This window comes from Astyanax mexicanus, chromosome 21 (genome assembly GCF_023375975.1).
Source record: "Astyanax mexicanus isolate ESR-SI-001 chromosome 21, AstMex3_surface, whole genome shotgun sequence".
Taxonomy (NCBI): Eukaryota; Metazoa; Chordata; class Actinopteri; order Characiformes; family Acestrorhamphidae; genus Astyanax; species Astyanax mexicanus.
The window spans coordinates 29374174-29388034 of NC_064428.1; the positions used below are offsets into that span (position 1 = coordinate 29374174).

A 13861-nucleotide genomic window follows, 5' to 3' on the forward strand; every position below is an offset into this window, starting at 1 on the left:
CGAATCGTATCAAACAGCAACCTATAAAAGTTATCTAGGGGTGTAAGAAATTTAGAAGAAATGTTGCATGGAATTACATAATATATTTTACAGCACTGTTGAGATAAAAAAAAATACTGTATCTAAATGGTGCTATCAACCTGTCACACCCTTTTAGAATGAGCCGTTTAAGAGCTCTGTCACTTTTATGCAAATAAGCTGTTGCTGGCCATGCCGCATGTTTACTGAGCATTTACCACACATTATTGTGAGCTTCTGCGAAATGGCAAAGCACGAACAAGGCTGTTAATGAATAACTGTGAGAGAAATACAAAATTGATTATTTAAAAATATCTTCTGTACATCTCCCTCATCTGCTGACTTGCCACATACAGTAGGTACAGATCCCTCATTCGGAAGAAGTCTGCTTACTGTTCCTGCTGTGTATTCTGTGAGATTCTCAACCAAAATGACTAAAATGCTGTTTCTTCAAATGATCTAGTGGGTGAGGCTCTGGTTAGGGGTGATGCCAGGGTGTTTCTATGCAGGTTTTCTTTTATTGTGACATCACAAATAAGGGATAAGCTATCTAAAAGGCTCATATAAGCATACGATTCCTGGCATTTTCAAACTCTTTCAGCTGATTCACAGAAAACAGATGGATTTTATTCTTGCTTGTATTGTTTTAAGGGGTGATTGAGACCCAAGTGGAAATACAAAACATTGCAAAAAGTGAGTCTTTAACTTTTCTAAGTAAACCTTTCATTAAAATATGATCAAATATCTCATAAAAAATGTGCTAAAATGTACATCTCCAGTTAAGACATCTTTGAGTAATCTAGGATTTCCTGAAAATGATATCTATCTATATCACCAATAAATTATTTGTACCGGTAATTGTTGAGAGAATAAATTATTATATTTTGTATCACCAGGTCCTTGTCAATATATAGTACATCCCTATAACAAAAATAGAAATAGTTCTATTTTGTCTAAATTCTACAGCCCTGACACACTCAACCCCACACACACACACTCGCAGATAAACGTACGTCACACCACTGATCTGCACGTCTCGTGAAGTCAATCATTTGTCCATCCTGCTTATTATCCTCCACATTTGGCCCCTTCAATTAAATACCTTAAATAAACCTTATACTTTATATCAGACTAATACAGTCATAATTAAGCCATCTGTTTACACTATTCATTTCTTATTAAGCGTTTAACTGTTTGTGAACTAAACTCTGCTGTGCGTTTGTGAAATAACAGAATCTGTGAGTGTGTATTTGATGCTAATAGAGGGTTGCCAGATTGAAGCCTATCCCACAGTTTGAACAGGGCAATTAGTATAATGTGTCTGCTAATTACAGTGATTGCGTGACTATAATTAGTTTAATTATGCGGTCGAGTAGCTAACTCCAGGAAGGTGCTTGCATTTAAAGCAGAGGCGAGAGTGTGTATATATATTTTAGGAGCGGAGACGAAGTATGGAAACGTGATATAAGGCTCCTGTTTCGTGCACAAAAAAAATGCATCTTCATTTTTAATGTTTTTCTTGTTCCAATTATTTCATTCATTATTATTTCAGTCATTATTTTATTGAGAAAAGTACAGAGACACATAACAAATCACTTATTTTTCTCTTCCTTTAGACCAGGGGTGTCCAAACTACGGCCCGCGGGCCATTTGCGGCCCGTTTCCTTTTTTGGAGCGGCCCGCGAGGTATTTTAGAAATAGAATGAAAGTTGGCCCGCTGTTAAGCAGGTTTTTATAATGTGAGATTCAAAGTTTGAACGCTAGGTGTCAGAAAAACGGGCCGAAGAGTCGGAGAGGGTGCGCATTTCTAGCGCAGAAAAACGGGCCAAAGAGTCTAAAAGCGGAGAGAGTGTGCATTTCTAGCGCAGAAAAACAGACCAAAGAGTCTAAAAATTGCCGTAATTAAGGAGTATAATATTAAGGGACATCATGAAATGAAACATCAATTTGAAAAATCTTAGTTTACACAACACTGTCAAAGATAAAGATAGTTAATCAAGTAAAATGGTGTGTAAATGAAATAATCAGGAAAAATGTATTATTTAAAGTGGTATATTTCATTATTTGTTTTATTACAGAGTGTGTCCCGTGACTTCAAATATATTTCTCCTTCTGGCCCCCAACAAAAAAAGTTTGGACACCCCTGCTTTAGACCAATTAACTCTGATTGCAATGTTATTCAGAAGAAAATAATTTAAGTTGCCAGGAACAATAAATGATTAAAGATTTAGACTAATATGAACACAATTTGTTATTAGTGTGTAATGCATGTCTAATGCAACATGTCAGACGGCTCAGCTCGGAGTTGTAGAGGTTCCTAATGGTGTCCTGTTGTAATCCATTCCATGCAGCTCCAATATGTCCACACTTCCAGCAGATTTTGCAATATAGGGAAGTGTTGAAGTTTTGATATAGTTATCTCTGTCTTTAAGCAGCATGTGGATGAGCCTTGTCCTGTTGGAATTGTGCGTTTGGAAAAGGTAGACACACTGGTTGCAGGACCTCATTCATGCTTTAACCTCAAATTTCTCGATCAGCTTTATATGAGGTAGAGTCACCTGGAATTCAGGCTGTCAGTTAACAGCTGTGCTGAACTCATCAAGAGTTAATAACTTGAATTTCTTGCCTTTTAATGTGTTTGAAAGCATCAGTTGTAAAGTAGTGAAGAGGTAGAGTTACAGGTTTACAGTGAATAGCTCTCAAGTACCATCAAAAATGTCATGATGGAACTGGCTCTCATCAGGACCACCCCAGGAAAGGAAGACCTTCATAGAGTATAGGTGCGTCTCAAAAATTTGAATATCGTTGAAAAGTTACTTTATTTCAGTAATTCATTTCAGAATGTGAAGCTCATGTATTATGTAGATGTATTACACACAGAGTGATCTATTTTAATTTTTTTTATTTTAAGTTGAATACTAAGACTGATTGGTACTTTTTGGCAGTGTGGGCAGTGTGTCAAGTCCTGCTGGAAAATGAAATCCGCATCTCTGTTAAAGTTGTTAGCAAAGGTGGGCATTAACCAAAACAACACCATTAACAAAAAAAAAAAAAAACAGATTTGAGTCTCTCTGCATAAGAGCATCAAACTATTTCCAGAAATAGATTTCATAATGGAGAACTTCAATCAGTTTTACCATTTTTAATATTTTAAGCATGCTTTTTTTTTTCCATCGTTTGCCAGTCATCACCCCCATCTTCCCCTCCGTCAGTGTACGTTTTTTCCTCCTCCTCCTCCTCCTCCTCCTCCTCCCTTTCTCTTTCTCTCTCTCCACCCATGCAGATCAATATTGCTAAGGTCATAGCAGCGAAAGAGCAGGCAGGGAGCGGATCATCCTCCAGGGAAATGGCGGACCCAGAGGAACAGGCTGGATGTAGTAACTTAAGGAAATGCCGCTGTTCGCATTCAGACACAGATTACAGAGTCTGTGACGCATTACTGCTCCCTGGAGGCTTAAACATTTAAGGGCTTAAAAAAAAAAATAATAATAATTTTGCATCATTTTCTCTCCTCAAACGTAAAATAAAAAAAAAAATAAAAAAATCAGCTGAGATATGGACTATTGTCTGAGGTCTGCATCTTTAGTTTTCCAAAAGCGCTATAAGGCTAGTGGAGCTAATATGTAATAGAAAATGTCATTTTTTAAAATGAGTTAAAAATTATCTTTTTTTTTTAAATGGTAAATTTGAGCTTTGATTTTGCATTGCATTGATTTTTGAACACACCTTTCAGTGTTTTTTTCATTATTAAATAAAAAATCCTTCATTGTAGATTAAGGATAAACATCATTCAAACTGTGAAGAAAAACATATGGAAGTATTTAATAAACAAAAAAGTGTTAAACAAACCAGAATATATAGTTTTATATTTTAGATTCTTCAAAGTACTAGATTCCACTTGCTTAGATAGAGACAGCTTTGCACATTTCTGAGCTGAAAGTCAGACTTTCAGTTGTGCTGAACTTCTTAAGAGATAATTACTTGAATTTCTTAATTTCTTAATTCTTGACTCTTTTAATGCATGCTAGTTAATTTAATTTATTGAGGATACATACAAAATTATGATTTAGAAGATTATTGAATCTTATTTTATGGTCATCCAAGACTGCTTAAATTAATGCAGTACTCTTTAAACTCTAAATTTTTAATCAGTTTGCAAACTAGTCTTGTGTTTTTCTAATGATTTTAAACTCGACAAAAGAAGAAAAAGCACCATGCATGTCTGCTAGTTAACTCCAAATTGTTGGTTAATAGGAATTTAAAAACATTTGAATCTTGTTTCATGGTCATTTCAGACTGCTAAAATGAATGCACTACTCTTTCAGCTGGCTTCCAATCAGTTTGAAAACTAGTCTTGTGTTTTTCTAATGTTTTTAAACTCGACACCCAAAAAAGCCCCATGTTGATTAATGTCAGCGACTGAATCCACCCGTAAATTACCATAAATAACCGTTTCCCCCTCACTTCCTATTGCACAGCTTTCGCTAGCATTCCTCCTCCGCATCACTCCATTCGCAGAGGGCCACCGCAGGCCAAGACCAACTATAATCCACTTAGTGTGGAGAGGAGGGCCATTGCACACATTTTGTAATAAGCGACCTCGTTTCACCTCCGCTATTATGCCACGCGAGCGGGGGAAGAAACCCAGCAAATACCAGGATTAGCATAACACAGATACCTAAGTCGACTGAAGTGATGATGTGCACATGAGCGGAAGGGCTGCGGGGCGGTTTTGGGTTTGATAAACTGGCGCCTCAAACAGCTGTTCAGACGCCCTCTGGGTTCTCACTCTTAAACGAGTGATGACCGATATGCACCGTGTGAACAGATTAGGCTGTTGTACCCCTTCTGTTTTACTGCAAAAAAAGTGAGACTTAATTTTTTTTTTAATGAAAAAAGAATCATATATTTTTAATTTAATATTGTAATTCAAGTGCATTTAAATCAGATAAAAATCCAATCACTAAAACAGACCACCTTGTGAAGTGTTTTGAGTGAACAGATTTGTATTTGTTGTAAAAGCGTCTCAGATCACCTCCTGAAGTGTTTAGAATAATCAGATTTGCATCTGTTTTTAAATGTCTCAGACCACCTCCTAAAGTGGTTTGTTTGAGTGATTTGATTTGTATCTGTTTTAAAAGCGTCTCAGTCCACCTCCTAAAGTGGTTTGTTTGAGTGATCGGATATGTATCTGTTTTAAAATGGTCTCAGACCAGCTCCTGAAGTGGTTAGAGTGATCTGATTTGTATCTGTTTTAGACCACCTCCTGAAGTGTTTGGAATAATCAGATTTGCATCTATTTTTAAATGTGTCTTAGACCACCTCCTAAAGTGGTTTGTTTGACTGATTTGATTTGTATCTGTTTTCAAAGCATCTCAGACCACCTTCTGAAGTGTTTAGGAAAATCAAATTTGTATCTGTTTTTAAAGCGTTACAGACCACCTTCTGAAGTGGTTAGAGTGATCGGATTTGTATCTGTTTTAAAAGCGTCTCAGACCACCTTATGAAGAGGTTTGTTTAAGTGATCCGATATGTATCTGTTTTAAAAGAGTCTCAGATCACCTCCTGAAGTGTTTAGAAAAATCAGATTTGTATCTGAGGTTTGTTTAAGTGATCGGATATGTATCTGTTTTAAAGTCATCTCAGACCACCTACTGAAGTGGTTAGAGTGATTGGATTTGTATCTGTTTTAAATTTGTCTCAGACCATCTTTTAAGGTGTTTAGAATAATCAGATTTGTATCTATTTTAAATGTGGTTAGTGTGATTGGATTTGTATCTGTTTTAAATGGGTCTCAGACCACCTCCTGAAGTGGTTTGTTTTAATTAACAGGCCAGAGAACAGGCCAATCAGAATAGTGTCCGTTTTGCATGAGCTTCATAAATATGCACACGAGGGGAGCGCCTTTCTTTCCCTCACCTTCTTTTTCCCACACTCGATTGGGGTCACTCGTTCTAGATTTAAGAAAATTTTATCTGACTTGCGGGCATCAGGGAGCAGTTATTGATATGGGGTAGACTCCCACAACTTCTGGGAGACTTGGAAAGTCTTTGAACAGAATTGTATCCGTTTTAAATGCATCTCAGACCACCTTCTGAAGTGGTTTGTTTGAGTTATCGGGTTTGTCTCGGACCATCCTCTTCAGTGGTTAGTTTGAGTTATTGGGTTTGTCTCGGACCATCTCTTTAAGTGGTTAGTTTGAGTTATTGGGTTTGTCTCAGACCATCCTTTTAAGTGGTTAGTTTGAGTTATTGGGTTTGTCTCAGACCATCCTCTTAAGTGGTTAGTTTGAGTTATCGGGTTTGTCTCAGGCCATCCTCTTAAGTGGTTAGTTTGAGTTATTGGGTTTGTCTCAGACCATCCTTTTAAGTGGTTTGTTTGAGTTATTGGGTTTGTCTAAGACCACCTTCTGAAGTGAATTGTTTGAGTTATAGGATTTGTCTCAGACCACCTTCTGAAGTCGTAGTTATCGGATTTGTATCTGTGGTCTCGGACCACTTTTTGATGTGGTTCATTTGAGTAATCTGATTTGTATCTGTTTTAAATGCGTCTCAGAACACCTTCTAAAGAGGTTTGTTTGAGTGATTGGATTTGTATCCGTTTTAAATGTGTCTTGGTAAGCGTTTATAACAGATATACATCTGAATGCTCAAACCACTTAAGGACATTTATTTAGGTGCATTCCTAAAATGAAACCACTGGAACAATGATGTGATACAATGAAGTAATGCTACGTCTCTATGGGTTAAATCCCTCTGACAACACTGATCTCTTATTCATCCTTACTACCCAAATGCATGTGGTTTCTATCATAAAAATGTTAATTTTCTATATGATTTACAGAGAGATCGAGGGAGAAAGTGCATGTCCTCTGTAATCAAGATATGGCCACTCCAATAATTGTGTAATAACTCTCATCTGCGAGTCGTCATTAGCTCAGAGTTTACTCCAGACTGATGAACTGAACGATACAACTAATTAAACATAAGCAGCAAGTGGAAGAGCAACGACTGAGATAAACCCCAGCTTTCCTCTCTGCTCTGGAGTCTCTGACCTTCCCACACAGAGACGAGGGGAAGGCATCAGATTATAGAAATTAGCTGTTGAGACACTTTTCTAGAAATAGCCGTAGCTTGATCCAGATCTAACGAGCTTCAGAACTTTATTCATAATTCATCAGTGCCAAGAAATTGTTTCACAAGTGATTTCTGGAATGCAAAATTTAGGACAAAAGTTACTGTTTACTGGGTAAAGTAAAACAGTGTAGTAGCCATTCTTTTGGTAAACAAGCTAATGCTAATGCTAAGCTATCATAGCTTTACCTCAACATTACCTCAGCTAACTTTGGTACCTTAAATCTGTATTTCTATGGAAGTAAATGTGGAAAGTTGTGCTGAAACTCTTCATTTCCATTCATTTCATTTACCGTATTTTTCACACTTTAAGGCACACTTAAAATTTTCCCAAAAATCGGTGGTGCATCTTATAATCCATTGTGTCTTATGTATGAATTTTACCAGTCTGGTTGTAAGAAGCAGTAAATCCACACCATTGAAGTACAGCGTTATACAGGAGTTTGAGTGAAGTTTCTCCAGTACCGAGGCTAAAGCAGTATTAGCATTAGCCGCTAACCGCAGTGCTAGCTCTTTCACCGTTCAGAGGTGAGTACATCAGACTGTATGATGCGGGTTTGCTGTGTTAAAACAAGCTGCGTGGGACAAACCGCTACTCAGGGTTCCTCAGTGTAGTGCTGTCCAGTGGCGCTTACTAACGCTAAGCGCTGCTAACTGTGGCTAGCGCTGCTGCTAACCACCGCTAGCGCTATACTCACCCAAATAAACAGTTTTCTGCTGAATTAGAAGGGAAATATGGTGACACCCTTGTTCCTTACTATTTTCGCTTAAAATGTGCCTTATAATCTGATAATCTGATGTGCCTTATGTATGAAATTAGACCAGAAAATAGACATTTATTGATGTCTTATTGTGCGAAAAATACGGTTTGTGAGTAGAGCATAAAAATGAACTTAAACATGTTGTCTTTAATTCAACATAAAAATAAACATGAACACACTGTATTTATGCGGCATACTTGTTATTGTGGTTAACAACAATAAAAGGAAATCTAATAATGTTTTTATTAAAATGGACTGTATGTTCGTATTTTGTTATCATTACTACCAAAAACATATTATTTCCTTTGCTAAATACTTACAGTGTATCAACTAGCTATAATTAATTCTCAGCACTATTTTATTTATTTATTTATATATAGGGTTAATATATAGAGTTAAGCCGCTCTGAATTCTGAAAGAGCTGCCATGCTGCTGCTCTTGTGGGTGTTCAGGCTATAAGTCATTCTGTTTGAGTTCTCTCTAGGCATGTATAATAAATGGCGCCGTATTGATTCAGATGATCGATGTTTGCATGTAGCTGCATTAGTAGTGATGTCACGGTGTGCTTCTGTTTACAGTGGAGTTCATGTACCTGGACTTGGCCTCCTTGAAGTCCGTGCGACAGTTCGTGCAGCGGTTTAAAGCCAGGGGTCTGCCTCTGCATGTCCTCGTCAATAATGGTAGGTGGCTCTAATGCAGTTAACACTATTTACTGATAAACAGCATGAATAAGGATGCATGAGACCTATGATTGCACCACATAATCCAATGTGACTAGAAAATAAACGTTGATTGTGCGCCTCGTAGTCCGTAAAAATGAACTTAAACATGCCCTTTTTTGGCTCTTCTGTCCTGCACCCAAATTAGTGTAGGGCATGAGACCTATGTACTGTGTAATGTGTGTGATTTTAACTGACATAAACCTAAACACCTTCCTGACAAAACCTTCCACTTGTGTCATTTAAATAGCAACGGCACTTATAAATATATGTACGTCAATCTTGGCAATGGAAAACACAGATGCGCCACTGTCTGAAATTAACCTAGGCAATAGTCAACCGGCAGACGTTCATCGCTATCTTGGACATTTCTCACCAGATTTTGCTGATCACGATTATAATGCATATACATAAGGCATTCTATAAAGTATTTGTTTGGATCGAGGAATATTAAATACTGTTTGTCCACACAACTTTGGAAATGGAATGTCCATCCCATTTATCTGGCACCAACCATCAGGCCTCGCTCGAATTTTGATAATTCACATCGGCTTGCTCACAAGATAATACCTCATAGCTCATACAGGTGTAGACCTACCTACACCATGCCATGGTAAAGTAACACTTGATTACGATCAATTTACAAGATATATAACTAAATAACGTTATTTAACTTAAACGTTATAGGTGAAATCATTTTCCAACATTCTGGCTGAAACATTTGGCTACAGTAGTCCACAGGTGCCAAGCTCACTCGGGTTGCCAGACTGAGGACACTGAAACCCACACAAGCATAACTTTATAGCTTTATGACTGTTTTTTTAATTAATTAATATACCTGTCTCTAGTAGGATTTTAAGGCTGTATAGCAGCTAAGATTTGATTACTAGCTTCCATGACTGCAGCACCATCATGGACACTGTCGTGTTTCCTTCCTGTTTTTAAAACCTGGCAACCTCGGGGGTGAAATTAGGGGAATTAGTTGGGGAATGACAGTTTACACACAGACTCACACGGTATACTGTGGCACACTGCACAGTTCTAGTATTAAAATACTGGCCTTAGCTCTGCTAACAAGATGTGACAGTTCTTGAACTTTGCGTGTTTTTGCAAACAGCTCTTTTTTCACAGGGCTTTTTTTGGAGGCTGTGCCAATGTCTGTGTTCGAATTGTAAATTCAAAATTGTCCACTTGCTGCAAAATCAAAATCCCAGGCACTCCTTTTTTTTTCCCTCTCGTTTGTTTGTTTTTTTGGTAAGTGTCTGCTGCATGTCCTCGGGGCCTTGGGGGTCGTTCGTTTTTAACTGGACAGCTCTTATTTAGCAGCTCTCCCCAGGGAGCGTCTCCAAACGACAGGAACAGTCACACTCCGTTCTGTCTCAAACGGGAGAGAATTAATAATTCACGCTCCCTCTCTCTCGCCCTCCCTCACCCCTATCTCCCACTTTCTCTCACTCTCTCTCTCACTCTATCTCTTCCTCTCTCGCTCAGTCTCTCACTCGTTCCCCACGCCGCACGCCCCTTCCTGCTGATAACAGCTGAAGGACAAACGCATTTGTGCCGCCCCATTGAGGGCCTAATGATGCGGAAAGGTCAGCGTTTGACCCCCTTGGCGCCTCGAAAAAAAAAGTGGCACCAAGGCGGTGCGGGTACGCGGCGAGCCCCGGCAGTAAACGCAGGTTCTCTTATCTCCGGAGAATTGCGCTCGTATGCTGATGAATGTTTTGGGTTATTGTACTGTTTTTATTGTTATTGTTCTTATTTACGACTTTGCAGGTCCTCAAGGTCCTCCCGCTGCACTATGTTGTGGTTTTATTTTTGTAATTAAAAACCCTTAACGTTTCATTTTCTTCTTTAGCGCATCGTCAGACTAAACGTTTCGGTAATCCTGATTACCGCACACTCCAGGGGGGGCGAGCAGTAATTCTGTTAAGAGCACAATTATGATGAAACATGTGTTTCCGCAAAAGGCTTATTGGTGCATGGGGAATAGGCAGTGGGCACAGACAATAGGGGGTGCTTGATCTTTGGCAAGGATTTAGCACAGATTATTCCCCTGCCATATTCAAATACCCCCTCTTTCTAAAATTATCCCAGATTTTCTGTCAAAATAGAACCTTGCAGAAGGTGATGATGCCCAAATACCTCGAGCGAAAATAAAATATAAATCCCAAAGTAGGTCAGGGTGATTTGCAGTGATCTCAATCTACTGCTGCACTGTTTATAGCATGTATTTATATCACAGTATTGACTTAAATACGGAAATACTGCAATCTGTGAACTAGTCATGCATTTAATTACATGTTTAATTTCTGTAAAAAACAAACAAAAAAAACAAGAGATACTTGCCATACAACAGTGATTGAAAGAGTATACCTATCACTAGGGCTGCAGCAATTAGTTGAAATAATAGACAATAGCCCTATCTGGATGGGATTAGTGTCTCAGGGGGACTTGTACTCAGTGATAAAACTCTTGCATACAGACTACAATTGAAAAAACAGGAGAAACAGTGAGTTTTTTGGCTTTTGGCTTTCTCAGTCACATGACATCACGTTCAGTAGCTCCTCCATTTCCATTCGCTGCTGTTTTTTTACATGGATCTCCTTGAAAACCTTTTAAGCTCAGTTTAAGCTGAGTCCAGTTTAAGCTGCGAATTGAAATATGGATTAGTAAGTGCATCACTGTACTCGCTCGATATCCGGTACGTTAATTATGTCTATATCCTCCCTGCTGTTTTAATGTAGCTTTTTAGAATTTCAGCATTCATCAGAAAGGGTGTCCACATACATTTGGACATGTAGCATGTACAGGGGTTAAACAATGAAACTGAAACACCTGTCATTTTAGTGTGGGAGGTTTCATCATGGCTAAATTGGAGCAGCCTGGTGGCCAATCTTCATTAATTGCACATTGCACCAGTAAGAGCAGAGTGTGAAGGTTCAATTAGCAGGGTAAGAGCACAGTTTTGCTCAAAATATTGCAATGCACACAACATTATGGGTGACATACCAGAGTTCAAAAGAGGACAAATTGTTGGTGCACGTCTTGCTGGAGCATCTGTGACCAAGACAGCAAGTCTTTGTGATGTATCAAGAGCCACGGTATCCAGGGTATATCACCGAGATACCACCAAATGAACGAACCACATCCAACAGGATTAACTGTGGACGCTGTAAGAGGAAGCTGTCTGAAAGAGATGTTCGGGTGCTAACCCGGATTGTATCCAAAAAACATAAAACCACGGCTGATCAAATCACGACAGAATTCAATGTGCACCTCAACTCTCCTGTTTCCACCAGAACTGTCCGTCACCACAATAAATTATTGTGCTCTAAAACCAGGTGTTTCAGTTTCACTGTCCAACCCCTGTAGTGTCCTTGTCCATATCATTGACTTATGTTACAATCTGTTTTACCTGAGTAAAAGTTAGTTAGTAGTTCTGCATTTTCAGAATTGGTCGCTTTGTGAAGGTGACAAACTTTTGAGTTTTCTTTTTTTTTTTTTTTTTTCTCAGCCAAGTCCACTTTAGCCTTTTAGCTATACTCACTTTACAGCTCGAGTGCCCTTGTGAAAGTGCTAAATGGGTCAGGAAAGGGCACCAGAACCAATCTTCCGGAGATATCCGACCCTCCTCGCCCTTTCCTTCGCTCTGGACTCCCTCTTCGGTATCATCTGATTTTCAGACAAACATTTCCGAAGTCACTGAAACCCTCTCCACTTTAGTCGAGAGCCGCTTTTTCCCAAGTCGAGACTGTCTGACTCAGAATTTCTCCAGCAATTCAGTCTGCCACATTACTCGAACTCGAATTGCATGCCTCAGACTTGTACGTTAACAGCTCCTGCGCCGCAGTGCCTATTACGACTTTCGATTTGGAGAATCCTCCAGCGACTTGCTCTCAATAGAGGCTCAAATTGACCATATAAAAACGCTTTATGAAAAGGAACAAATGGTAAAGAGCCTTTTGCCCTTTCTCTGCAGTCCAATCGTAATGCAATTGACCAATGTGCATCTCTCAGCCGCCCTCACGAGTTATTCTAACAGCTTCTCCACCATTTCCCTCTCCTCTAGCGGGTGTTATGCTCGTCCCAGAGAGGAAGACGGAGGACGGGTTCGAGCTGCACTTCGGACTGAACTACCTGGGACACTTCCTGTTGACCAACCTGCTGCTGGACACCTTGAGGAGTTCGGGCAGGAGCGGCCAGTGCTCTCGCATCGTCACCATCTCTTCAGCCACGCATTATGGAGGACGCCTCAACCTGGACGACCTGCAGCGCAGGTGAAGGAAGCTCGTTTCTCGTTTCTTCTTAAAACTCTTTACTGGTGTACTAGAAGTGATTATCACTTAAAAGTGTAGAAGAGTTATTTTTGCAGTTTTGCTACTTGTAATGTATATTACATTTGCATACTTATTAAATAATTATTTGCATCCATTTGCATTCTTTTACATAATTTAGACAGACAGCCGTAACACAGTAGGTCATATGTTTATTGATGTCTTGATGGAAGTTCACATTAACATTACATTAAATGTGGATCTCTTTTGCCATAATGAAATGTTAAAATCTTAATGCACTTTTTTTGCAGTCCTGTTGAGTCATGGTGGTTTTGGATGGGCCTGTTATAGGAAAACTTAAAGATGCTAGATTTGGCATTTTAAACATTTATGTAGCAGCAAAATTATATTTTTGTAAAGCTGTGGTGGAGTAAAGGCGTCTTGAGCAGAAAATTAAGTTATGCCTTAATGCTAACAGCCAGACTTAGCAGGGATTTGAGTAGGTTTGTCAGCATGCTAACAGCCAGGCTCAGTAGGATTGGAGTAGGTTAGCTGCAGTGCCAACAGCTAGATTCAGCAGGGTTAGAGTCATATATATAGCTCTCCACTTTAAAATGATGAGTTTCTTTGATTTTACCACATTGAAAACCTCTGGAATTTAATCAAGAGGAAGATTGTGATCACAAGCCATCAAACCAAACTGAACTGCTTGAATTTTTCACCATTTTGCACCAGAAGTGGCATGAAGCTATCCAAAAGCAGTGTGTAAGACTGGTGGAGGAGAACATACCGGGATGCATGAAAACTGTGATTAAAAAACAGGGTTATTCCACCAAATATTGATTTCTGAACTCCTAAAACTTTATGAATATGAACTTGTTTTCTTTGCATTATTTGAGGTCTGAAAGCTCTGCATCTTTTTTTTTGTTGTTATTTTAGCCATTTAACATTTA

General features: G+C 38.9%; 1 protein-coding gene across 2 annotated transcripts in view; it reads left to right on the forward strand.

Annotated features, from left to right (window-relative positions):
• dhrsx (dehydrogenase/reductase (SDR family) X-linked) overlaps positions 1–13861 on the forward strand; it is a 69092-nt gene that overhangs the window by 41138 nt on the left and 14093 nt on the right. For both annotated transcript variants that reach the window (XM_007246702.4, XM_007246701.4), the window contains exons 4-5: positions 8491–8592; positions 12704–12911. In XM_007246702.4, the coding sequence (XP_007246764.3) occupies positions 8491–8592; positions 12704–12911 (310 nt within the window). The remainder of the gene's footprint in view (positions 1–8490; positions 8593–12703; positions 12912–13861) is intronic.